At 33.3% G+C, this 24,455-nt stretch overlaps 3 protein-coding genes across 3 annotated transcripts in view; 2 read left to right on the top strand and 1 right to left on the bottom strand.

Annotated features, from left to right (window-relative positions):
- The window catches only part of LOC113523481 (phosphatidylinositol 4-phosphate 3-kinase C2 domain-containing subunit alpha), a 39,386-nt gene extending 24,326 nt beyond the window's left edge, over positions 1 to 15,060 (top strand). Inside the window, exons 27-32 of the mRNA XM_052895573.1 lie at positions 749 to 882; positions 1,951 to 2,058; positions 3,959 to 4,159; positions 9,185 to 9,378; positions 10,061 to 10,203; positions 11,307 to 15,060. Coding sequence (XP_052751533.1) covers positions 749 to 882; positions 1,951 to 2,058; positions 3,959 to 4,159; positions 9,185 to 9,378; positions 10,061 to 10,203; positions 11,307 to 11,570 — 1,044 coding nt within the window. The 3' untranslated portion in view covers positions 11,571 to 15,060. The remainder of the gene's footprint in view (positions 1 to 748; positions 883 to 1,950; positions 2,059 to 3,958; positions 4,160 to 9,184; positions 9,379 to 10,060; positions 10,204 to 11,306) is intronic.
- Positions 4,801 to 7,415, bottom strand: LOC113523293 (transcription initiation factor TFIID subunit 3-like). Its single transcript, XM_026909187.3, has 3 exons — positions 7,279 to 7,415; positions 6,685 to 6,858; positions 4,801 to 6,548 (listed from the first exon to the last, which is right to left on the bottom strand). The coding sequence occupies exons 1-3, from the start codon at positions 7,301 to 7,303 to the stop codon at positions 5,599 to 5,601; spliced, it is 1,149 nt and encodes a 382-aa protein (XP_026764988.2). The 5' UTR covers positions 7,304 to 7,415; the 3' UTR covers positions 4,801 to 5,598.
- Positions 15,061 to 18,551: 3,491 nt separating the features above from the next.
- The window catches only part of LOC113523482 (heparan-alpha-glucosaminide N-acetyltransferase), a 33,134-nt gene continuing 27,230 nt past the window's right edge, over positions 18,552 to 24,455 (top strand). The window contains exons 1-2 of the mRNA XM_052895601.1: positions 18,552 to 19,129; positions 23,333 to 23,463. Coding sequence (XP_052751561.1) covers positions 18,935 to 19,129; positions 23,333 to 23,463 — 326 coding nt within the window. The 5' untranslated portion in view covers positions 18,552 to 18,934. The remainder of the gene's footprint in view (positions 19,130 to 23,332; positions 23,464 to 24,455) is intronic.

Here is a 24,455-nt window from a genome sequence, read left to right as displayed (position 1 = left end):
CTTTACGGTTGAAACACGAATGGGACAGAGGTACCCAAGCAATCGACTTTTGTACAAAGTACTTTTAAGCGCGTCATCTATTTTCAGTGAAAAATTTAGAGCTGTACGTGATATGTGAAATATTTAGTTATATCAGTAAATACCCTCATTGCGTACATACTATTGTTTTGTCTTAATGCCTTAGATACAGCATAATATATTTATAGTATATCTAAAACATTATATTTATACGTTATGCAAATGAATTTTATCCAAAGTCTCCCTCTTGCAATGCTGATGATAATAAAGATACATTTCGAATTACGTGATCAGTCCTTTGCTGACTGATGGTTTTTTTTTTATATCACTGAGGCAAACAAGCATACGGCCCACCTGATGGTAAGCGGTTACCGTAGTCTATGAACACCTGCAATATCAGAGGTATACGCGTGCGTTGCCGACCCTGAAGAAACCTCTTTACCCCCTTTTGAAGAACCCCATGCTGTAGTCTCTTGGAAAAACCTCGGCAGAGAGCTCATTCCACAACCTGAGTGTTCGTGGGAGGAAACATCTCTAAAACCGCGCAGTACGTGACCATTGAGGCTATAGGACATGAGAATGAACTCCCTGTCGATGGCGAGCCGTACGATGGTAGAAAGTGGCTGTGGGCATCATATTGAACAATTCCTCTGAACACAATTCATTTTACAGGCGGTAGAATACGTAGAGTGAGGCAAAATCTCTCCTAAGACTTGGTGTTGTCTCCCAGATGGCGATGTCGGGCGTGTCGGGCGTGACGAGCGCGGCCGTCGGCTACGTGCGCAGCGCGCTGCTGCCGGCCGCCACCAACGCCGAGGCTGCCGCCGCCTTCGCAAGGCTCATCAACTCCTCGCTTAAGAGCAAGTCAGTACACTGTAATGATTTTATTTATATACTACTACCAGACCTGTCCGTGAGTTGTTGTGGTTCTTAACAAAGCGCCATCTATTGGATATTTACCTAATCTAGATTTGAATCGTTATGTCGATAAACTAGATGACACCGTTATTTATTAGACTTGTTGAATTCACATATAATATAAACAAATGGTTTATAATAAAAAAAGTATAGCGACTATAATAATTTGCAATAAAAAGTGTCCTATCTTTCAAGTTTACCAAAGTTAAAATTAGTCCAGTAGTATAGAATTTCATCGCTGACAAACAACGTAGTTTTTTGCGTAGTTAGAGACATTGTGTAACCTCTTTTATGTACTTTTTTTTGTATATGTTTTATTTCTTTTTAAATATGTACCAATAGCTAGTGTTATTTGTGTGCTGTAAGTGATGCAAATAAATTACATACATACATACATATCTGTCACGCCTGTGTCCCATTAGGGTAGGCAGAAACAATGGAACGCCAAATGCTTCGATTCAAACAAACCTCTTTCGCTTCTTCCACATTCATCAATCTTTTCATACACGCTCGCCGGTTACGGGTACTTTTAATTTGGCCCTTCTTCAGCACGTCGCCTACTTGGTCAACATACGTCCGTCTAGGGCGGCCCCTACCGACATCTCCATTAATTCTTGCTCGATAAATCTCTTTCGTAATTCTTTTTTCATCCATCCTCTCCAAATGACCAAACCAACGCAACATTCCTTAAATAAATTACATATTTATCTATCAGTCTATTTAGTTACTATATAATAGGAGAGCAAAATGTATGCAATTATATGGAGATGTTATTATATTACCAAGCGCTTTCACAATGTAGTCGTGGAACATTAAAAATATCTCCATACAATTGCAGATATACTGTATTTTTTCTCTGAATTTTATATATTTATAATATATTCAGAAAAAAATACAGACATATTTTAACTGTCACATAACAAATTTAAAAACAATACATGTTCTTAAAATATCGATGTAAACAGCCAGTATTAAAACTCTAACAATAACACATTCAATTATGTTTTGTTGCAGATTTACACCGATAAACTTCTTCTTGCACAATTTGGCGCAAATGATGGCAAGTGGCGACCAAAGTAGCAGTTCCTCAGAACTTCTGTCGTTCATGCCACGGACTTACACGTAAGTGACATTTCATAAACACTATGTTTAGATTTATCTTAACAGATTTTTGTAGTTCAAACACGATCTGTTACAATATTAATAAAAACTTAAAAAATAAAAACTTAAAACTTAAAAGTAACCTATATTCTTTTCTATTCTGTATACCAAATTTCAAATTGGTTAAGCGGTTAAAGCGCTAATAAATAGCTTACTAATAAAACTATTAAATCTGATAATATAGCTTACTATAGCTGAAAGAATTTTTGAAATCGGTTGAGATAATTTTGAGTTTACCCATTATAAATAAACCAATTTTTTCTCTTTGTAATGATAGCATAGATAAACATGGGACGATTTCAAATGAAAATATGATTGCAGCTGACAAGGCTTTTAGATAGATTCTCTTTGTTTCCTCCAAAAGATTCCAATAGTAAACTTATTATAGATACACATAATTACAAGAAATAATCACAGTAAGAAAACAATGGGCGACCTTATCGGTAAAACCGATCTCTTCCAGGAAACCTTTGGATGGAGAGGAGTAATTATAAACAGTTTAATTGGAGGCATGATAAAAATTCTACCGTTTTAAGTCCAAGATTCCATCTATTTTTATTAGTACGGATTTAACAGACTTAATTTGTCTTGTCATTCGTTACCATAAAGTTAGTTGATTATTTTCTACTCTATGATATTGTTGCAATTTATCTTTTAAATATTTTTTTCGCATTCTCACATTATTTTGTTCGATATATCAACTAGATAGAACATAGGTTGATTACTACTATATCTAAATGAATCTGGGGCAAAGGCTGTTCTAATGATAACGCATTCATTTATATTGGAAATTAATTCGATAATTTAACTGTGATATTTGATATGTATAAGTATATATTACAAACGCCGCGAATTGTTGATAAGAAAATTAATCGGTTAGCGATTATTCGGCATTCCCAGTTGCTACGGTTTCATTAATCAAAATCGTGAAATATTGCCGATACTAGACTCATGTACGATTTAATATTTATGTCTATGAACAATTTAGATATAAATATTTTTATTAAATATTCAAAATTCAATGCTCATGTGACACTCCTAGTGTCACAGGCATGCATAGATTACAGTGACTGTTTACTATCAGTCAATTTGTATGCTTGTTTGCTACTTTTGTGGTATAAAAAAAATATTATGGAGTAATTACCAACAATGTAATCAAAAATGCAATATAAAATGAGTTTTTGCTATGATTTAGGCACATGGTAGTAATTGTCGCAAAGACATATTAGACAGTAGAGTGTTAGGTATCTATGATAAATTTTACACTGGCGCAACTACCTGAGTTGTAAACTAGGGTAGTTGATAATTCGGCGCTTAGAATGATGAGGTCATATAGGTTTATGAGCATGTCTTTCCTGAGTTAATGACACCTAGGCGATAAGGGAAATTATTGGTCCAAACACGGGAAGCGGTATCCCTTTCAAAATATCACTGAAGCCTGCGGTCGTCGACCCGTCTGCCAAGTATGGCAACTACAGGCAAAACTCCCTAGTAGGGGGAGGTCTATGTTCAATAGTATAATATAATAATAATATATAATAATTAATCTTTTGGTAGATGCATGTTTTTGTTACTGCGTGCAAAAAAAAAAAAAAACAAGTCAGACATTTCTGTCTCAATCTTTCTTACACTATCGTGTTACCAGAAAAATATTTACTGATAAGTTCTATAATTACTTCTTTAGCGGGTTAGGACTCTTATTCCAATCATCCATTATTTGCTCACCGCTGAAAGTAGGACACCTCCTCCTCTGAATCCACGCAAAAATTTAGAAAATAAGCATTAATTGTATTTTATTTATTGCAACTTAATATATTCTTTTTATTGTTTTGCATTATTAATAATTATTTTTCTTCTACAGAATGGCTCAAGAAGGCCGGCTAGTGAGCGTGGAGTGTCTCGGTTTCGAGAAGCGATACGACCCTGAGAAGCATTACGTTTACTCGCTCCGCATCTACCGACAAGGACAAACCACCCCTTCTGTGCTGTACCGGTCGTACAAACACTTCACCGAGCTTTACCAAAAGATATGCGTGCTATTTCCACTAGCGAAGGTTCACAGGTAAGATTTTTTTATGGATGAAAATGAAATGATAACCCTGCCTGCGCTATCGTTATACGCGGGCGGGGCACCAGTGAGGGTGATAGGTGAGGATGAAAACAGGCCCTCTAAATAAGTGGCAAGCGAATTCGTCGATGGAATCGACGTCGCTACCGAGTCTGTAAGTTGGAATGAGACATCCGGCGTTGCTATCTCATTTTATCTTACAAACTCGCAAGCGATGTCGATTCTATCTACGAATTCGCTTGCTACTTGGCTAGAGGGCCAGGTCAGTTAGCCCGTTGTGATGAATTTCTCAAAAATAGATCACGATGGTTTCCAGGAGGAACTGCGTGGAGGTCGACCTGTTAGGGTATATTGCTAGTAGTTGACCTGTTAGATCTCATTACTAATAATTCTTTTCCCCTCACAAATAGGATTAAAATCATAAAAAAAATCTTTGTGCTGTCAGTAGCAAAAGTAGATAAATACTAACAACTTTCCAAAAACAGTAAACATTATTGCGTATAAGTAATTTAGAGCTAGTATTTAATTTAAATGAAGTTAAATTTATTGAACATATAGAATGGCATAAGTATGCTTCGAAATATAGAGGTTATGAAAATTTTATATTTATGTGTTTATGTTAATAAAATTCAATGTAGTAATTATATTCATTATTTATTGTTGTTCGGTTAACATTGCGAGTCAATATGAACTCGAATTATACTGATATACAGCCTGTTTTTTTCTTACGTCAGACAATTATTACTACTTAAAAAATAATATTTGGTCTGTATGGAGTCGGTTGAAAATGTACGTACGATACTTAAGTTTATTTACAGGAAAATTCATTACCATGTTGCCTTGACCAACATTTAGGTATAATAAAATTTAATAAACCTGAGTCAACCATGATATGTATATTTTGTTTATAATCTGGATAAATACTAAGTATTTTATCTGTCTGTCTAATACGTAAGATATAAAGTTACGAAGTGGTTCCCTGATAATAAAGTAAAACTGTCATCAAAACGAATTTATTAATACTCGTACGCGAACCTGCGGGCTCTTGTTATTCTTTAATTGTTATGTTGTTCTATCTAATCATATAATATTTTCCTTAATTATGTTCTGATAATCTTGTATTTTTATTTCTTACATATCTAATCAAATTTCTTATTAGATTAAAATAAATACCAAATTATTAAAAATTTTGTGCACTTACATTAAAATAGAAAATAATATATGATAGTCCCACATAATTATGTCATAATCAGAAAAAAATATTTTAAATTTAGAATGCTTTGGAAAACTCGAGAACACTTTGATTTTTAAAGTATTTTTGTATCTTATACAATTATACAACTTTCTATTAGCACTTATTGTTCACACACAGTTATACACAGTTAAGCATTTTTCTTACACAACTTAAAGACTTTACACTTATTAATTAGATGTCACGCTTCACTATTGTCTAAATCGTCGTCGTTATTCTCAATTTTATAATTTAAATCCATCACTACTTGTTTACGGTTAATCGTACTCGGTCTGGTACTCACTGACGGTCTAGCAATTTGTTGTCTATGCTGTGATATCATATCCCAACTGCTTGTTGTATTGCTTATTGGTTTGCTGAAACTTGTATTCCCAGTATTATCCCTATCATTTCTAAGGACTATCGGTTGAGGTACTTCGGAATAAGGCGGCGGGCCACTAGTCTGTGGTATATCACTTTCTACAGTGTTAGTAATTGGCGGCATTGTTGGTCTTCTAACTTCTATGTTCGGTTTAGGCGAGTCTGTAATAGTGGGCGTTCTTTTTACTTTTTTATGAGCTTTTGTATTTTGAGCCACTTGTTCACTTTTTGCCTTCTTGAATTTCTCTTGTTTCTTTTGTTCTTGCTCTAGTTTAGCTTGAGCTACTTCTTGCGTTTTCTGTTCAGCTAGTTGTTGTTTCTCAATTTTCTTCTTTTCCTTTTCTTGTTTTTTCGTTTCTTTTCCTTGTTTCTTCAATTCCTTTTCATGTTTCTTTGCATCTTTTTCTTGTTTCTTTGCATCTTTTTCTTGTTTCTTTGCATCTTTTTCTTGTTTCTTTGCATCTTTTTCTTGTTTCTTTGCATCTTTTTCTTTTTTCTTTGCATCTTGTTTTTTGACATCTTTTTCATGTTTTTCTACTGTTTTTGAACTACTTGGAATTGGATTCCGAGATTCCATATTATAATTTGGTCCTCTAGGATCTAAGGACACTTCAGACATGCTTTTGTTCAATTGTGCTAAATAATTTTTCGATTCAATTAGGTCGCTTGTACTTTTTGATGGCCTTAACGAAGATGTGGCTTCGTTGCTTGTAGGGGGATTTACTTTTGATGGTGTTACTCGTTTAGGTGGCTCTGGTAAACTTCCATATCCTGTGAAGAAAAGATATATACTAAGATCTGTAAAATATCTGCAGTCAACTTTTTCATTAATTTGTCACCTGAATGCAATTTACTATTTGTATTTTTTTTTTTACATTTTCTACTGTATTTTGTATTACAAACTCACCAAAGAATTCTTCTCTATTTGTTCTGTATATACCAGTGCCCGGTGTGGGGATATTATCCTCGTGTGCCGAAAAATTTATCCTCGCCTTAAATCCCTTGAATTTAAACAGCAATATGATGCAGCAAATTCCGCAGAAAAATACAACGGCCCCCACGTAGTTCATTGGATTTTCCACTGTAAACAGGATACAAATGAATGTTATTGTTAATTATATATACTTCTAAATATCATAATAAGAAAATATTATTATTAATACCAAAGGGAGACTTTGTACAAAAGTCGTCTGCTTGGGCACTTCTGTCCCATTCGTGTTTCCACCATGAAGCAGTTGTGTTTGCATGGCTGTGTTTCGGTTTGAAGGGTGGGATATGACAGTGAGTTTACAGGGTACAGAGGAATAACACCTGAGTCCTCAGGAATGGCAACGTATGAGGGGTGTTACGAACGAAACAGTATACTCTGTTATGTCCACGGTACTGCTCATGTTTATAGGCGACCGTTACCACTTTCCATCAAGTGGGCCATCAGCTTGTTTGCCATTCTAAATTGCATAAAAAATATAATCAATGTATATTAGAAAAATAATATACTTACAATCTGTGTCTCTTAATACAGCCATATTTATATTTGAAATTGTTTTATGTAAATAAATAAATATTAAATATAATGTTTGAATTGCCAAGTGATTCGCCTGTTTGAATTAATACTAATGATTACAGATTAGATTGTAGTACTTTTGCTTTTGCTTCAATCGTATAATGAATAATAACAGCAATCTTATCTATGACGTATTGTTTCTATTAATCATTTTGAACCAAAGTAACGTTATGTTATCTGATTGCTTAAATATTTGTACACGGAATATTTTAACTAACTATTAGCATTAGTAGCATACTTGTGGATTAATCTGAACAAAACTGAAGTTTCCGATGAGATAATTATACGAGAGCGTAGTAGTTGTAGTGTAGTAGTGATAATTATCACACTACGTCACACTCGTAGTAATTATCTCATAGGACCATCGGTTGTTATCAGTGCCGGCACTGAGAGGACAATTTAATTCGTAATAGTAACAAGCTTTTTTTTTATACAACTTAGAATGGCAAACAAGCTAACGGCCCACCTGATGGAAAGTGGTAACTGTCGTCTATAGACATGAGCAGTAGCATGGACATAACAGAGTATACTGTTTCGCCCATGATACCCCCCCCCTGCGTTGCCATTCCTGAGGACTCAGGTGTTATTCCTCTGTACCCAGTAAATTCACGCCATATCCCACCCTTCAAACCGAAACACAGCCATGCAAATACAACTGATTCACGGTTGAAACACGAATGAGACAGAGGTACCCAAGCAATCGACTTTTGTACAAAGAAAAGCTTGTAATAGCAGTAGTAGTACTAGTTTGATTGTTACTTTTTATACTGTGGAAAGTATTTATATTTTTAAGAAAAAAGTCACACATTGAGATTTTCTCAATCTCAACACTTGAGCGTTAGTATTGGTATTGACAGACTTTTAGAGTTGATATATGCAATCGATGACCGGATAGTTCTTAGTTTGACCACATATTATGATTTAATTTCACTCGATAGAATACTCACTTTTTCGAAAATATTAATGTGTTCTTTTTTGTCTAATTAAACAGCACAAATTGAGATCAACACCACAATTTCTTATTTAATCTATGGCAATAACGACTTTAATGATTTTTATTGTGAACGATTAGTATAATACAATGACAAATTATATTTTAGTACCCTACATAATAATAGCTTTTTCAATAAAGAGTTATAAAAGTTGGGGTAGTTCTAGAAAACACTGATACATACAATTATTGACATGCAGTAGAATTTCGATTGTCCGAATATTCGATTACCTGAATATTCGATTATACAAATTTATTCTTCTAGCCTTTAATTACTAATTTAGAAATGGTATTATGTATTAATTTTTTTTTTCAATAATAATAAAGTTTATTCTCTTCACAATACCAGTTGTACATCTATTATATTTTAATATATTTATTTTTGAAGGTTACATAATTGTAATATAAGCCATCATATATATAGCTCGTATTTTTTTTTTAATTATATTGTCTAAATGACGTATGTAAAACTCTCTTACTATTACTTCAGCCGTTAATTATTCATTGTTAACCATAAGCCTTTCGCATAAGGAGCGGTTTGCCAGTAGTTGCCACGCTTGACAGGCAGGTTGGCAACCGCAGTTAGGCCATTAGAGATATTTTAAGAGAGACGCTGCTGCTCACCCCTCCACCATAAGTTCCCTTAGTCGCCTTTTACGACACCTACGGGAAAGGAAGGGGTAGCCCATACTTAAACTTTTTTATTAACTAAAACATATTAAAAAAAAATTGTTTGATTTGACTATGAAATCAATTATTCGGATTTTTGATTATACAGAATTTAACTCCTGGTTTTTTCTATTCGGATAATCAAGATTCTACTGTACAATATTTATATTTCCGTGTGTGCAGTTTACCGTCAGGGCTGCACGTGGGCCGCTCGAACACGCAGCAGGTGGCGCAGCGGCGTTTCCACGACGTGCAGGCGTTCCTCACGTCGCTGTTCAGCCTCGCGGACGAGATTGCGCACTCTGATCTCGTGTACACGTTCTTCCATCCGCTACTGCGAGACCAACAGGACGTCGAGCCGCAGCGGAATAAGAAGGGTATATTGTTTTTAAATTGTACTCCTAATGGATGGCGTTGGTAGTAAAGCGGTTTAACACTAACCTCAAAATTCGGGTTAGATTTATAAGTTCAAGTGTTAGATGGTCGCACACAACGCGGTTTCAGAGATGTTTTCTCCCACGAACACTCAGATTATGGAATGAGCTACCTGTCGATGTTTTCCCAAGAGACTACACCATGGGGTTCTTCAAAAAAGGGATAAAGAGGTATCTTCAGGGTTGGCAACGTGCGCGTAATACCTTTGGTGTTGCAGGTGTTCATAGGCTACGGTAACCACTTACCATCAGGTGGGCCGTATGCTGGTTTGCCACTTCAGTGGTATAAAAAAATACTCTTCATGCGTTTCCGTTTTTGACATTTAAGGTATTATACCTCTGTACCTTGTAAATGTCAAATCCAACCCTTCAAACCAAAATACAGCCATGTAAACACAACTGCAGAAACACGAATAGGACAAAGGTATCCAAGCCGACGATTTTTGTACAGTTTTCCTCTGATGTATTTATTATTTCTGTAATTACCAATAATTACTATAAGTAATAATAATCTGATAAGTGTTAGAGTTCGCCGTTTGGTCTCGGCGTTGAATAGGTCATCCCCTCCTTTCCCGTGGGTGTCGTAAGAGGCGACTAAGGGAACTTAATGATATGTGTATTGCAGGTGAAACGGCGGAGACAGAGAACGGATCGGGTTCCCTGAAGTTGTCGGTGCAGTACGCGGGCGGCGTACTCTCCGTACTCATATTGCACGCACAATCTCTCGCCCTCACGCCGCAGGGACTGCCGCCTAATCCTTATGTCAAGGTAATGACGTTTACATTTAGGTTAGCTATTCGTCTAGGTTAGGGGTCGGCAACCTGCGGTTCGCGAGCCACATGCAGCTTTTCGGATGTGAAGCTGCGACTCTTTAGTTCCAAATATTATTGTGTAATAGCAAATATTATTTATATAAAAAAAACAAAAATCTAAATCGATTAACGAGTATTAGGCACCAAACTAGTATGCAAGCACTTTTTATTGTTGGCAAGAAAAGTTTTGTGGTCCCTTAAAACTTTGAAATTTTGTAAATTGTAATATTTGATTCCTCCGTCTGGGTTATCAAACCTGTTTGTTCAGTCGCTTATACATAAGTGGATTGTTCCATCAATAATGAAACAATCTTTTTATAATCAAGTTTTGAAGGTTATGTCTAAAATTTATAATATTTTTAATTAAATTATATATTATATTATAGTATTTTTACAAAATTATCAATTAAAGTATAATATTGAAGGGTATACTTTGATATTATAGCTTTTGTTATTTTAAATATATATATATATATATATGTACCTAGTAGTGTAATGTTCTATAAAGATAGGTCAATAAATAACCCATCATAATATAAGATAATCTAATGATAATTTTTTGAATGATAGTGTGTTAAAATTTTTTGACATATTTATTAGTTCAAGACACCCTTTTTAGAAATGAAATAGAATATAATTTTAAAATTTTTTATTACTTTTTAACTTAAGTCTTAATATAAAAAAAATTAAACTTGCGATAGACAGGTGTCCAAAACACCCTAAGACGACTTATTACAAAATCGTTTTTAACTTTTATTTATGTATAAATAAAATAAAGTATTATTAAAATAAAAGGTGTTTAAAGTAATTAAGTTTATTATAATAACATATAGATTTTGGTACATAAAATTACAAATAAACGTTATTACATTGATTAAATAATATTTAATCATTTAGATAGATATCTTGGCAAACATTGTTTATATAAACATTGTTTTAAATATTTTTTGTAGTAAGACCATTAATATCTTCAACTGAGTTATATATAATTCAAGTGAGTGTATTATTCAAGCGTATTATTATTAGTCAAGCAAGTGTATTATTATTGTATTGTTACAGGTATACTTAGTACCGGATCCAACCAAAGAAACGAAACGTAAGACGCGCGTACTAAAACGCAACTCCCACCCATCATTCATGGAGATGCTAGAGTACCGGCTGCCGATCGAAGTGGTGCAGAGCAGGAGTTTGCAGGCGACCGTGTGGCATTACGACTCGTTGCAAGAGAACCAGTTCCTCGGCGGTGTGGTGATACCACTCAGCTCGTTACCGCTCAGAGAGGAGACGGTGGCGTGGTATCCTCTAGAATATATCCCCCGGTAGCTAATATTCGCCCGCTCTGCTATATGGAGCACGGATCTTCACAACGTTTAGTTGCAAGTTGCATACTGAGCCCGCAGACGTGGTATCATATTTTACTAAAGTCCTTATTGTCGTTGGCGCATTTAAAGTTATTCTTTTGGGGGCTAGCTACTTGAGAAGGGCACATATGTACTCTGAGATATGTCTTTGCGCATAACTGGAAGTTCTCCTCAGATCCTGAGGAGGGACCAGATAATTCTAGGGCGGGCTTTTTGTATGTTTGTTTAGTGGTTTTATATTCTACTCTCTATACGAGTTTTAACGTTAAATAGTCCTAATTAATCACAACATAATATACGCGTGCCTCTAATGTTCCAACGAATTTAACTTGCACATATCAACATGCGTATTTGGTGCGTGCGTAGACGTACGTGACACTTAGACATGCCCAATGAACGGACATTAATTTCGTAACAGAAATTTCTCTTCGTATACAATTTTAGGGGTTTTATTATGACCGACTAAAATGTACTCCGAGGACTGTCTCTTGGCGATCTTGAGCGGAAGAGGCAAAAGGAAATTTTCTCCGCGATCAATTCCTCATTCAGGCAGGCCATTATAAAAATATCTCTCTTACAACTATCCAAAATGGGATTTTAGATAGTTGTAAGAGAGAATTGTTATAATTGTCAAAAATTTCATCTAATTATTTTAAAATGTTGTGCCAAATAATTGCTTGACATTCACAAACTTGTTATTTAAATCGTTGATATGTGTGTAACATGATTCCATCGGGAATTTAAAACTTCTCATATCATTCACTCTTGAAGAGAATACATTAGGTTTGATCATAAGTATCCACGAAGTCATAAGAGTTTACTGAATTGAAATGTTGCAGAATTATTGTATTGGTCGTACATTCCAATAAATATGAAAATAAAATATGTTAACGACTGTAACCCCAAATAGTGTAGTCAGAGGTTTATATTTGCCACATGCATCATACCTAAGTTATACATCTATTTCTGTATTCTGTGATTATGATATTATAAACATTATTATATTATGGTAAGTGTTTTGGAGAACAATAAATTAATTTTTATTGAATTTTCAAGACACACAAGAATTAAATGATTTTACTTTTAGAGTCAGAAACATTTACAATATTAGTAATAGTCTTCCAGCGCTAGAATTTAATTTTAATTGAATTTGCAAAGAACTCGGGAGAGATACAAAAACTGTGATGTTGAGAAATGAATAAAATAGGCCAAATGAAGTGTCCATCAATTAATACGTTTTACACATAACGAACACGTCACTAAATTGTGATCGTTGAAGAAGAAATTATTGATAAATATCAAGCAATAATCGTTGCATACGGACTATTTTGGAATAAATATAATTTAAATTTAATCCGATGAATGATTATTTTTCATAAATTTATTGTTTAATTATATAAATGTTACAAGGGATTTTATTTTCTTATAATAGATGTTGGTGAAATGAAACTTTAAATATGAATACAGTTTAATAAAAATTCAAGGATAAGTCACATGTATAGTACAAGACGTTTAGAGAGTGAATGTTATTCTGGGAGTCTACAAGGACTACTTTAGATGTTTCATAATGGATTCTTAAAACGACTTATATATGTAATTTAAGAATGTGTTTTACAAAAAAAAAAAAATTGCTCAATTGTGGTAGAGCCAGCTATTTTAAATCTAAACTATTGAACTATTTTTAATAAATTTTGTATGAGACCAATCTATTAGTATATTATTTCAGATAAAAATAATTTTGCAAATGGGCATATAACTAACGGAGTAATTAGGTAACGAAGTAAAAACAAAAATACAAACGAATTAAGAACTTTTACCTTGTTAAAGTCAGTTGAAAATACATTAATTTCTCGGTTTCTGATATAATAATTGTAGTATAGACTCCATAACACCCATTATTTTTGCCACTTTGAGGATTTTCGTAAAATACTGTAAACTAGAAAAAGTGAAAATATGAACCGTTTTAATAATACTCTGAAACATTCAAAGTGTGGTCACTAAACTCCCTTCTTATTTTATATTAGTGGATATCGCGTTCGTTATAAAATACCATGATATTGAATGAATTTTAATTATTTCTAATTTACAAAATAATTAAAAAAAAATTCATCAAAACCTTATCAAGTTCTCTTTATTGGTTTATCGTATTAATTGGAATATAAAAAATATATTACTAATATTAATATGCCTAATAAAACCCCATATTATAAGGGTTGTTATTATAATGTATGAGCCTAATTAAAAGACTAAAAGTCACTTAACAACTCTAGCGACGTCTTATTTTACAACATTATCGATGCGGTTATCTTTAACTGTTTTAATAATTATATTAAATTGTGATTGATGAAGGATTATGGATTTATGACATGTATTCACATTCCAAATTAGCGAATTTCCTATTTTTATATTAATCTTTGCGCTTACAAACCAGTATAAATTGTGGTGCTTGTTCTTTGCGTAGGTCGACAGTGTTATTTCAAAATGTAATATAGTTACTTTCATGATATGAGAGTTGTATTTATTTATTAAGATCTGAATGGATTACGATATTGCCTACGAGAGGGTTTTCTATTGTATTCTATATTTTTTTTGTTTAGATTATATAGATAGAGTGTCTCCATAGAAATGTTTTGAGAAAACGGGTCAACTTTTTCATACAATTTTGTGTGATGAATAGTTATGTGTGATTCCTTTATAACTTCTATATTTATTTTGCCTTATAATTTCTGCATCTTTTTAATGCGCAAACACTCATTTTATTTATTAGATAATACGTTTAAATACATTTTATGTGTAAGTATATACAATACTGATAAAAAAGAGTCAGCCAATTTGACAATTAGCTGACAAAAAGTTGACCTGTTTTTGAGACTCGATGCTCTATCTATATAATCTATGGTTTTTTTTTGTAATTATTTACACTACGCTGTGGTACGTACATATTGAGAGTATAATTAATTTCGTACAAAATCTGTGTTATATCGTCTACTCTGACTTTGTTAGACATGTTTCTTATGTAGCTAGACTATAATTTATAATATTTATTGGAAATTAGTGAAATGGCCTATATTAATTTGTGTTTGTATAATAATTTATATCATTTTATATTAAGTCAGGTTTTGAAGAATATATTTTTTAATTGTTCACGGTCATTGTCTTTAAAACATAATCTCTTAATGCTTTTAATTTATACACAATGTACTAGGTAGCAAGTCTTGAAATTAGTTCGAATGTAAGCATTGGATTGTATATAAATGCTTCCAGGGTTTGCTCAAAGTATAGTGGGGAGCAAGAAATAAATCGATCAGGATTTGTAATGAATATGGACTGAATATTAGCAGCCTCATGTATATATTATACAATAGTTTTTTATACGAACATCAGCGTAACACAATTATAATAAATAGAGTTGTTGTTTTGCATATTGTAATAAAATAATAAATTGTCTCAAATCTTGTAGTTTTTATTTGACAACTTGATTCTAGATGTTTAACAAACCGTTCTCTTTCCGATGAACTCGGGTTCAATCCCTGCACAATATAAATATTTGTATTTTTTTTTAATGGGTGATGGAATGGTAACCCCACCCGCGCTATTGGTATAAACCGGCGGGGCACCAGTGAAGGATGATAGGTGAGGATGAAGCAGGTCAGTTAGCCCATCGTGCCGAATTCAACAAGAATTGTTCACGATGGTTTCCAGGGGGAACTACGTGGAGGTCGACCTAATAGGGCATATTGCTAGCAATAGGGCTGTCAAACTCAATTGCTAACAATCCCTTTTCTCAAATATTTGTATTGTGGTATGAGAATGATAATATGTTTGTGTGTATTTACAAAAAAAAAAGTAATTATTTCTATAAGTTGTTTAGTACAAGTTTTGCTTAGTTTGCGACTAACTGGTATTGTCTAATATTTTCAGTGGTATTTATTTTATTTAATACCAATTTTTATTGCGAAATTCGTCCACTTTAATCATCCACATATGTGGATGAACTGGGATAATAGTAATCTATATTTTTCATCTTAATTATGTTATGATTGAAGTCGCTGTTATTTTGTGCATCAAAATTTTATTTTTCCATCACCTCATAACTTGGGGATATCCTATTCTAATTTTGTTTGTTTGAAAATGGAATTCGAATAGTGAGCTTTGCGTGGTTTTTTGGACAAGTGAATATAGTGTAAAAACCCCGCTATCTCAATCGGTTTAACTTGACGTAGTATTAATGAGTGATGATAGATGAGAAAGTTAGGTCAGTTGGCCAATCGTGGCGAATTCATTAGGGAATAATCACGATGATTTCCAAGGTAGATTGTGTGGAGGTCGATTTTTTTATGGATGATAATGAAATACCCCGCCAGCGTAGCGCGATAGGCCAGACAGACATTTAAAAAAAAAGTTTCTAATTTCAACGTGTTCTTGTAGCAACTAGCCAATATCGTGATCAAAATCTAGGGTACCTACTTCCTGTTGACCTAGAATTTTGAAAGTTGTTATGAAGGTAAGTCTAACACCAGTAAAGGAGTACAGGATTTTGGTTCCTATTAAATTCATGCTGTGTTTGGGCTAGTCCTCAAAAACAACGTGAGAGATATCATGAGCATCATTCGTTCTGTTATGTACCAGAGGGAGACTTTGTACAAAAGTCGATTATTTGGGTATCTTTGTCCCATTCGTGTTTCTACCGTGAAGCAGTTGTGTTTGCATGGTTGTGTTTCGGTTTGAAGGATGGGTTATTGCGTAAACTTACTGGGTACAGAGGAATAACATTTGAGTCCTCAGGAATGGCAACGCATGGAGGGTGTCATGGGCGAAACAGTACACTCTGTTATGTCCATGGTACTACTCATGTCTATAGGCGACGGTTACCACTTTCCATCAGATGGGCCGTCAGCTTTTACCGTTCTAAGTTGTATAAAAAAATGTTCATAGTGCAGATCCTGTCTACAAGTGACTGACCGTTACGAATTTCCATTAAATGGATCATCAATTTTATTACCACTTTGGTCGTTTAAATATATTCCCTAGGTAATTTAATATATTTAGTTTATTAAATAAACTATATATATTTATTAACTGAACTTTAAATATCGTTGAAAATCAGTTGTAGGTATAAGTAACAATTATTTTTAAACCTACTTAAAATAAGAGTTCTAATTTGGTTGTATTTTTTTTATTTGTTACCTCAGAACTCTGTTATTTATAAACTGATTTGGTAAATTCTTCTTTATGTTTTTTATCTTGTTTATTAAAAAAAAAAAAAAATATTTTAACTAGTAGTAGTATTGCTACAACTGAAGCCGGTGTTTTTATGCAGAACAAAATCTTAATTATTTCATATTATTTTCTATATTCTTTATCATTATTAATTATTTTCTATATCTTAATATATAAAAAATAAATATCCCGTGTTACGATATTCTTCACGGTGATCTCCGAAAGCGTTTAAGTGATTTTGATGAAATTTTGTAAAAAAATTTTACTCAACTTGAAAAATAGAATAATTTTTATCCTGATAAGAAAAAATGGACCTGCTAGATAGTGATAGGCAAGCAGGTATTATCTTTATATATGCTTGTAAATAGGTACGATCGCCTTTACTTATTTCTGTCATGAAGCAACAACGCGTGCTTGAAGTCTATTCAGCAGTTATTTTCGTCTGAAACGCGTATAATAATAAAAACAAGAATTAATTGAAATATATTTAGACTACCGGTTTCTCGCGGCTTCACTTATTGACACAAAAAATTTAAGTCCCTTTTTTTTGGATATGGTTTATGCAGTTCGTTCTTTGTCAGTTTATTTTTTTAATGCTTGATAATGGAATGTTTTGTAATGGATGATAATGGAATGATAACACCGCCTGCGCTAAAGATATATGCTGGCGGCGCACCAGTGAGAAGGAAAAGGAAGGTCAGTTAGCTCATTGTGAAGAGTACACTTGAAATTCAGCACAATGGTTTCCAAGGGGATCACGTAACTTGACAAGGCATATTGCCCCCCTATATATGACCCCCCCCCCTTCTTTGACAGTACCGTCAGTGAAATATAAGCTATTATTCGCGACTTTATCAAGATGGAACCTCTCTAATTTGTGGGTGACGGGGTGAAAGGGATTTTTTGTGACAGAAATTAGCGGCCCTGTTGCCAGCAATGTACCTCTAAGGTCGACCTCCTCGTGGTTCCCCCTGCAAATTATCGTGATCAATTTTTATAAAATTCGTCACAATGGGCTAACAGGCCTGTATTCATCCTCACATATTGCCCCTCACTGACGCCTTACTAGCGCTGGCGGATCGCCATTCCATTATCATCCCATAAAAAAATCTGTGGAAGGATCTCAGTCGTTTTTGTGGTGCTCACAAAATCTATTTATTTATTTCTATTAAAAAAATATTTTTATTTTATTTTAAAATTATTCTTTGTAAAATCATATTTCTAGAGCACACAGTTTTGTTTTTTTTTTAATGGATGATAATGGAATGGTAATCCTGCCTGCGCTGAGGCAGCATATACCTGCCGGGGAACCAGTGAGGGATAATAAATGAAGATGTAAAGGCAGGTCAGTTAGCCCATCGTAACGAATTCAACGATAAATTAGATATGATGATTTCTAGGAGAAACCGCGTGGAGGTCGACCTGACAGGGCATATTGATAGTAATGGGGACTAATTTCCCTATTACTAACAGTCCAAACATAGTTTCGGTTATGCGTTGATCAGTCAATAAGTTTACACTTTTAAATAACAAGTAAGTACCAACAGTTTTTCTGTACTAGGTATTAGGTACCTAAATAATATAGATAACTGGGAAGAGAATTGTTTTTGTGAGATTACCTTATCAAATACAAAGTCAAGAAATCACAGTATAAACGTAAATATCGACTGCATATAAGCAATCTGAACAATTTACAGATTTACATCAAAAGGTAATTTGCATTGGATTTTTTTACAAGCGTACGATTGCGCTTTCCTTTTGTAGTTCCGACATTCTAGATCTAATTGCAATTGATCAGTGTAATTATTTACAAACGTGGTCTCGTGTATGCGACAGGCATTGACTTAGGAGAACTCCGATCCGGTTTTACTGGTAGACGTCGGACTGGGTATGAAGTTGGCACATTGGCAGTATTACGCCGCATCGCCCGTCGCTCTGACGCACTGTTCGCTCCACGCACATAAACAAATAAAACTACCGACTATAAAATGATCATCGATATGACATAAAATCTATTATTAACATATATTGTTATGCGTGAACCGTTTTAACTACTTCAGTTCGAAGAGGTTACAAACAAAATTTTGTCAGACTTATTAAGTGAAAATGAATGAAACAGCAGTGATTTCTAATAACACTTGGCAGTGGTTTAGAGAAGTAGCCCAATCATGGCTGGAAGACCCTGGTGTGGAGGAGCACGAGGGTCTGAACATGACCGCCCTGAAGATGGATCAGGCGTATATGGTTGGATTTTCTGATAGGAACGTCGGAGTCTACAGTGTGTCCGATGATTGTTTTCGAGTAAGTTTTAGTTTTCCTTATTTCTTTGTATGTGCATAATGCATTCACCACAAACTTAAAGTGCAGCGGTTGTTTTATAAGAAACCAGTAGGAACAGGGACGTTCGTCATTTTTGGGCAAAAAGTTCTTAACTGGTTTCGCGAGTGCATCGCTGCACTTTCGGTTTGTTGTTTTCATATAATTGACTCTCATTATGTTCTGAGATTGTTTGTGATATGTTTATATTTATTTTATCTTTAATATTCTTTGTTTGTTATTGAGACAATTGCTGCTGTAGGTATATGCATATAAGGATTTGATGAGTAACTAGTCAAAACAAAAGATTTCGTTAGAGATTCTGTGCTACTATTTATAGATACTGTATATATGTATAATTATATTATAATAATGTGTATAACGATTATGGCATAACACATAGTTCTAAGGGATGACAGACTTTAAGGGCCATGATATCACGGCCAGACACCATGGGTTGGATGAATGGTTCTATGTGGTTCCCGTATATCATTCCCATTGGAACTCTTTGTGAATTTGGTGTTATATTGTATTATATTTATTATATAGACGAGGGTTACCACTTTCCATCAGGTGGCCTGTCAACTTGTTTGCCATTCCAAATTGCATAAAAAATTAAGTCATTACTTGATATATTTTAGATATAAGTAGTAAGCATATATTATTTTTATCAAAGGGGTAATATATGGCTAGATATTAGGACTGGAAATTATTTATTTGTTATGAATTATATGGTCGATAATTACGATCTAAAAATCTATTACTACTAAATTACTATTATTATTAAAGAAAGCGTTATTAATCCATTGTTTCCAGTTCAAATCGACTGAATACAAAAATGTTGATAAGTAAACGTAAATTGGCAATCACTAATAATGGCCGAAACTAAATGTTAAAAAAAATTATAAGTCAACTTATTCACTTATTAATACGAATATATTATATAGTAGCTTGTACCTGCGACTTCGTCCGCGTGACCAGAATGTGTCTTTAAAAAAAACGTTCATGCTCACTTTTTCACTTTATCCGAGCAGTAAGTACTTAATATTATTCTCACTTTCGTGTATAATATATTATATATCATATATGTGTAAGTATATTTGTTATTTATATATATTTATTCGTTTATATATGTAATTTTAGTATGTATGTATATCAATAATTACTAGTACCGCATTCGAGTATTCTGACATTTCCCTATGGTTGACTGGAAGAGAATGCTTTTAGCATTAAGTCTGGTATGTACACATATTTGTACTAATGAATAAATAAATAAATGAGTCCAAAGACACTAAACACTAGGCTATGTATTTCTCTGTCCTTTCCAGTACATGTAAATTGAATTTCAAAACAAATGATTGAGTTTTTATTTCACCAAGAGAAATACAATTCACTTTTATATTTATAATATTACTAAGGATTTCATATATATTTGAAGATTGTGTCTCATAAAAAAAAACAGCCTTTAATTGTGACAAAATCAGTTATTTTAATTTAAAAATTAAACTATTGAATTGATTTTGATAAAAAATATATGGAACCAAACTGTAAGTATATTTTTTCAGATATTTTTTTATTACATAACCAATTCCCGCGGCGTTGTCCGCTCCTAACTCTTTATGAATCCGGTCTTAAATTGTAGTATATTTATTAATATTAATATATATTAATACCTTCATAAAGTTTTAGCCATTTCAACTGAACGGTTATTTTATAGTATTTTATATGTGATTTTTAGATTAATATAACTTTTTTATGTATAAACCGATGGAAATAAAACAAACACTTAATGTTGAGTGGAGCAAAGGCAACGCATTAGTGAAAATCGCAATTAAATCGGTTAAGCCGTTTTTGAGATTAGCGTGCACAAACGTACAGACAAACAGGCAAACGGATAAAAATTCTAAAAATCATTGTTTTGGGTTCTATTGCGTTCATAAAGCCACCTATAATAGTTTTTCTTATGTATCTTCCATGTACAGACACTGATCAGTTACGATTTTATTATATGTATTGATATTTATTGCGTCAAATAGTTACTTTTTCTTTTTTCCTCTACTTAAAGGTTGTCTGGAAAAGATTGCTTTAGCGATAAAACTGTCTTTTGTTCTTCATATGTGAATACACTTATATATATATATATATATATATATATATATATATATATATATATATATATGCTTAAATATTGTTTTGTATTATTCTTTAAGTGATGCAATAAAGAGTAAATAAATAAAAAAAAAGAATACAAATCGGCTAGAACTGACGTGCCAAAATGAGAACTTTTTAGAAATCGGTTGAAAAGTAAGTAGATATATATATCTATACAAATGCATAATTCTCGGAAAGTAACTCACGGCAATGACCAGTATTGACGTCGTGTCATGGGAATTTCCAGGCAACTTTCATTGCCTATTTAATCACATAGGACTTTAATTGGCTATTTAGATTTAGAGAATAGAGAAACAATAGCATGCAACCTATCGTTAGCCTGGGAATTTAGCGGCAGTGCAGTACAAATAGAGTTCGTTACTTCGACTTTTTATTTACTAAACTAACTCGAGTTTTTAATAATCTAATTATTAATTTCTTGTTGGGTGAGAGAGGATTATTTTATGATTAACTTTGGGGTTCCTAACCAAGAAATTACGGGGGGAAAGGGATTGTTAGTAATGGAGACTGAGAATCCCATTGCTAGCAATATACCCAAACAGGTCGACCTCCTCGCGGTTCTCCCTGGAAACTATCATTGCTAATTCCTGATGAATTCATCATGATGCGCTAACTGGCCTTTTTTCATTCTCATCTATCACCCTTCATTGGTGCTCCGCCAGTGTATCCCGTTAGCGCAGGCGGGGTTACCATAACATTTTCACCCATCAAAAAAAAAAAAAACCAAGAAATGACCTAGATACTGTTTTAATAAAAGTTTAAAAAAATTCAAATTTTTAACCGATTTTTATTTGGTTGTATTTTGTTTATGTTTGTTACCTCATAACTCCGTCATTTCTAAACCGATTTGAAATATTATTTTTTATATGAAAGGATATATTCACAGATTGGTCCTACAGAATTTTATCAAAATCGAACTAATTTTAATAGTTTTAGTTTTTGGCTCAGAATAATTGGTTTTGTCACAGTTGAAGTCGGTTTTTTTTTATAACACAATGTTTAATTGTGTAACAAAAATTAGTGCTTCGAGTTTTAAACTCATTTGATCGGAATGATACATTTATAATCGAGGCTCTGAGGAAGTCAAGAGGCCATCACAAACAATATTTATATCTAAAGAGGATTGTTTTTAAATAGGCATTATTTATTATATATATTAATAATGCATATATAATTATGTATATATAAGTTATTCACTTTGTCACCTCAATTCGTATCACCTCCTTGATGTCAAGATCATTGGAACAAATTGGAACGAAATTGCTTTAAAAAGAAAGAGCAAGGTTATTTGACTGTAGGTATTAAATAATTTTGACCTTAATTCAGAGTCAGATCACATCATTGTATAAATAATATATTTTTCCTTTTTTTATGGATGGTAGTAGAACGATAACTCAGCCTTACGGTATTGGTATACGCTAGCGGGATACCAGTGAGGGATGATAGGTGAGGATGTAGTCAGGTCAGTGACCCATTTTAATGAATTCATTAGAAAATAACTACCCATTAACTAGGCCCAATGCCTTACCTTAAAATGAAAGGCTCTAAGAAAATTACACAGAGTCGCTTTTATTAAGTCTATTATGACTTTTAACCTATTAAAAAGTAATCTAACTTTTGCCAAATTTTTTTGCCCTACCTTAAACTTGGCTCTAGCTACGGCTATTCATTAATTTATTCATTCTATTGAAAAAGTCAATCATTCTTATTCATAAATAGTAAAACTTGGGGGGAAAGGGATTGTTAGTAATGGAGACTGAGAATCCCATTGCTAGCAATATACCCAAATAGGTCGACCTCCTCGCGGTTCTCCCTGGAAACTATCATTGCTAATTCCTGATGAATTCATCATGATGCGCTAACTGGCCTTTTTTCATTCTCATCTATCACCCTTTACTGGTGCTCCGCCAGCGTATCCCGTTAGCTCAGGCGGGGTTACCATACCATTTTCACCCATCAAAAAAAAGTATATATATCCCAAAGTATATTGATATCTCAATATAAATATATTTCTAGTGCCCTTTCGAGCTCCAAAGAACACTCACGGAAGGGGCAGAGGAGTCGTGGGTGACGAGTACAGCTCGCCGTGCAACATGGCGAGTCTATACAAACATTACAGAAGAATACATTAGTGCTAGAAATACCACGTAAGTATTAAATCAGAGCAAATTGTTCGTTATTAATCACAATGTAATATTTTATGAAATACCAACTAAGCTAACGGTCCACTTGTTGGACAGTAATAGGTAACCTTTGTCTGTGGATATGCATCATAGATGTTACAGAATACACTGGTGCGTTTCTTTGGCATTTCTGAGGATTAAGATGTTATTATAAATTGAAATAAACAAGTTGAATAACTTAAATAATTAAAGATTGTGTGCCACAGAAAAAAAACGGCTTCAATGTAATAAAACCAATTATTTTGTTTTAAAATATAAACTGCTGAATCGATTATTTGAAAATTTCGATGCGACAAATGTTTATTTATATATCTATTTATTGCAGATAAAAATATATTTTTACATTAGATTATGTTTTTGGAAACTCTTGGAAACTTCTGTAGCTAACTAATCATATTTATTTTGAGTATGCTGATTGAAGTAGTTCTTATAGTTATGTTGTAATAATGTGGTTACGAACAAGGTTATGCGGTTTTAATATTTATTTTAATACTTATTTTAGACTTAATACTCAAATTGTTTTTGTAATAAATTCGGTACGGTATATACGTACTATTTTTTTTTTTTTGTAATGGATGTAGATGGAATGATGCACCCATTTATAATAACGGTATACAATGCGGGGCATTAGTTAAGGATGAAATAATGAGGATGAAGTCATTTTGTCATTAAGTCATTGCGACAAATTATCTAGGAATAACCATGATTGTTTCCAGGAGGACCGCGTGGAGCGACCTGTCAGGGTGTATTGCTAGCAATGGGGATAAATATCCACATTGCTAACAATCCCTTCTTCCCTTATCTAATCTATCTATCTATCTTTCTATCTAGAAAGATAGATAGATAAAATTTTTATTTGAGCCATTTATGACACACGTAAATTTACAAATGAGTTTATACAATTAAATTATTTACACTTTTTAAAATATACAACAAAAGATAAAATATGAAAATAT

The sequence above is a fragment of the Galleria mellonella genome, unplaced genomic scaffold (genome assembly GCF_026898425.1).
Source record: "Galleria mellonella isolate WM207_F2 unplaced genomic scaffold, CSIRO_AGI_GalMel_v1 utg300, whole genome shotgun sequence".
Lineage (NCBI taxonomy): Eukaryota > Metazoa > Arthropoda > Insecta > Lepidoptera > Pyralidae > Galleria > Galleria mellonella.
Note: the sequence above shows the minus strand (reverse complement) of the source record. Positions and strands in the feature narration are given on the sequence as shown.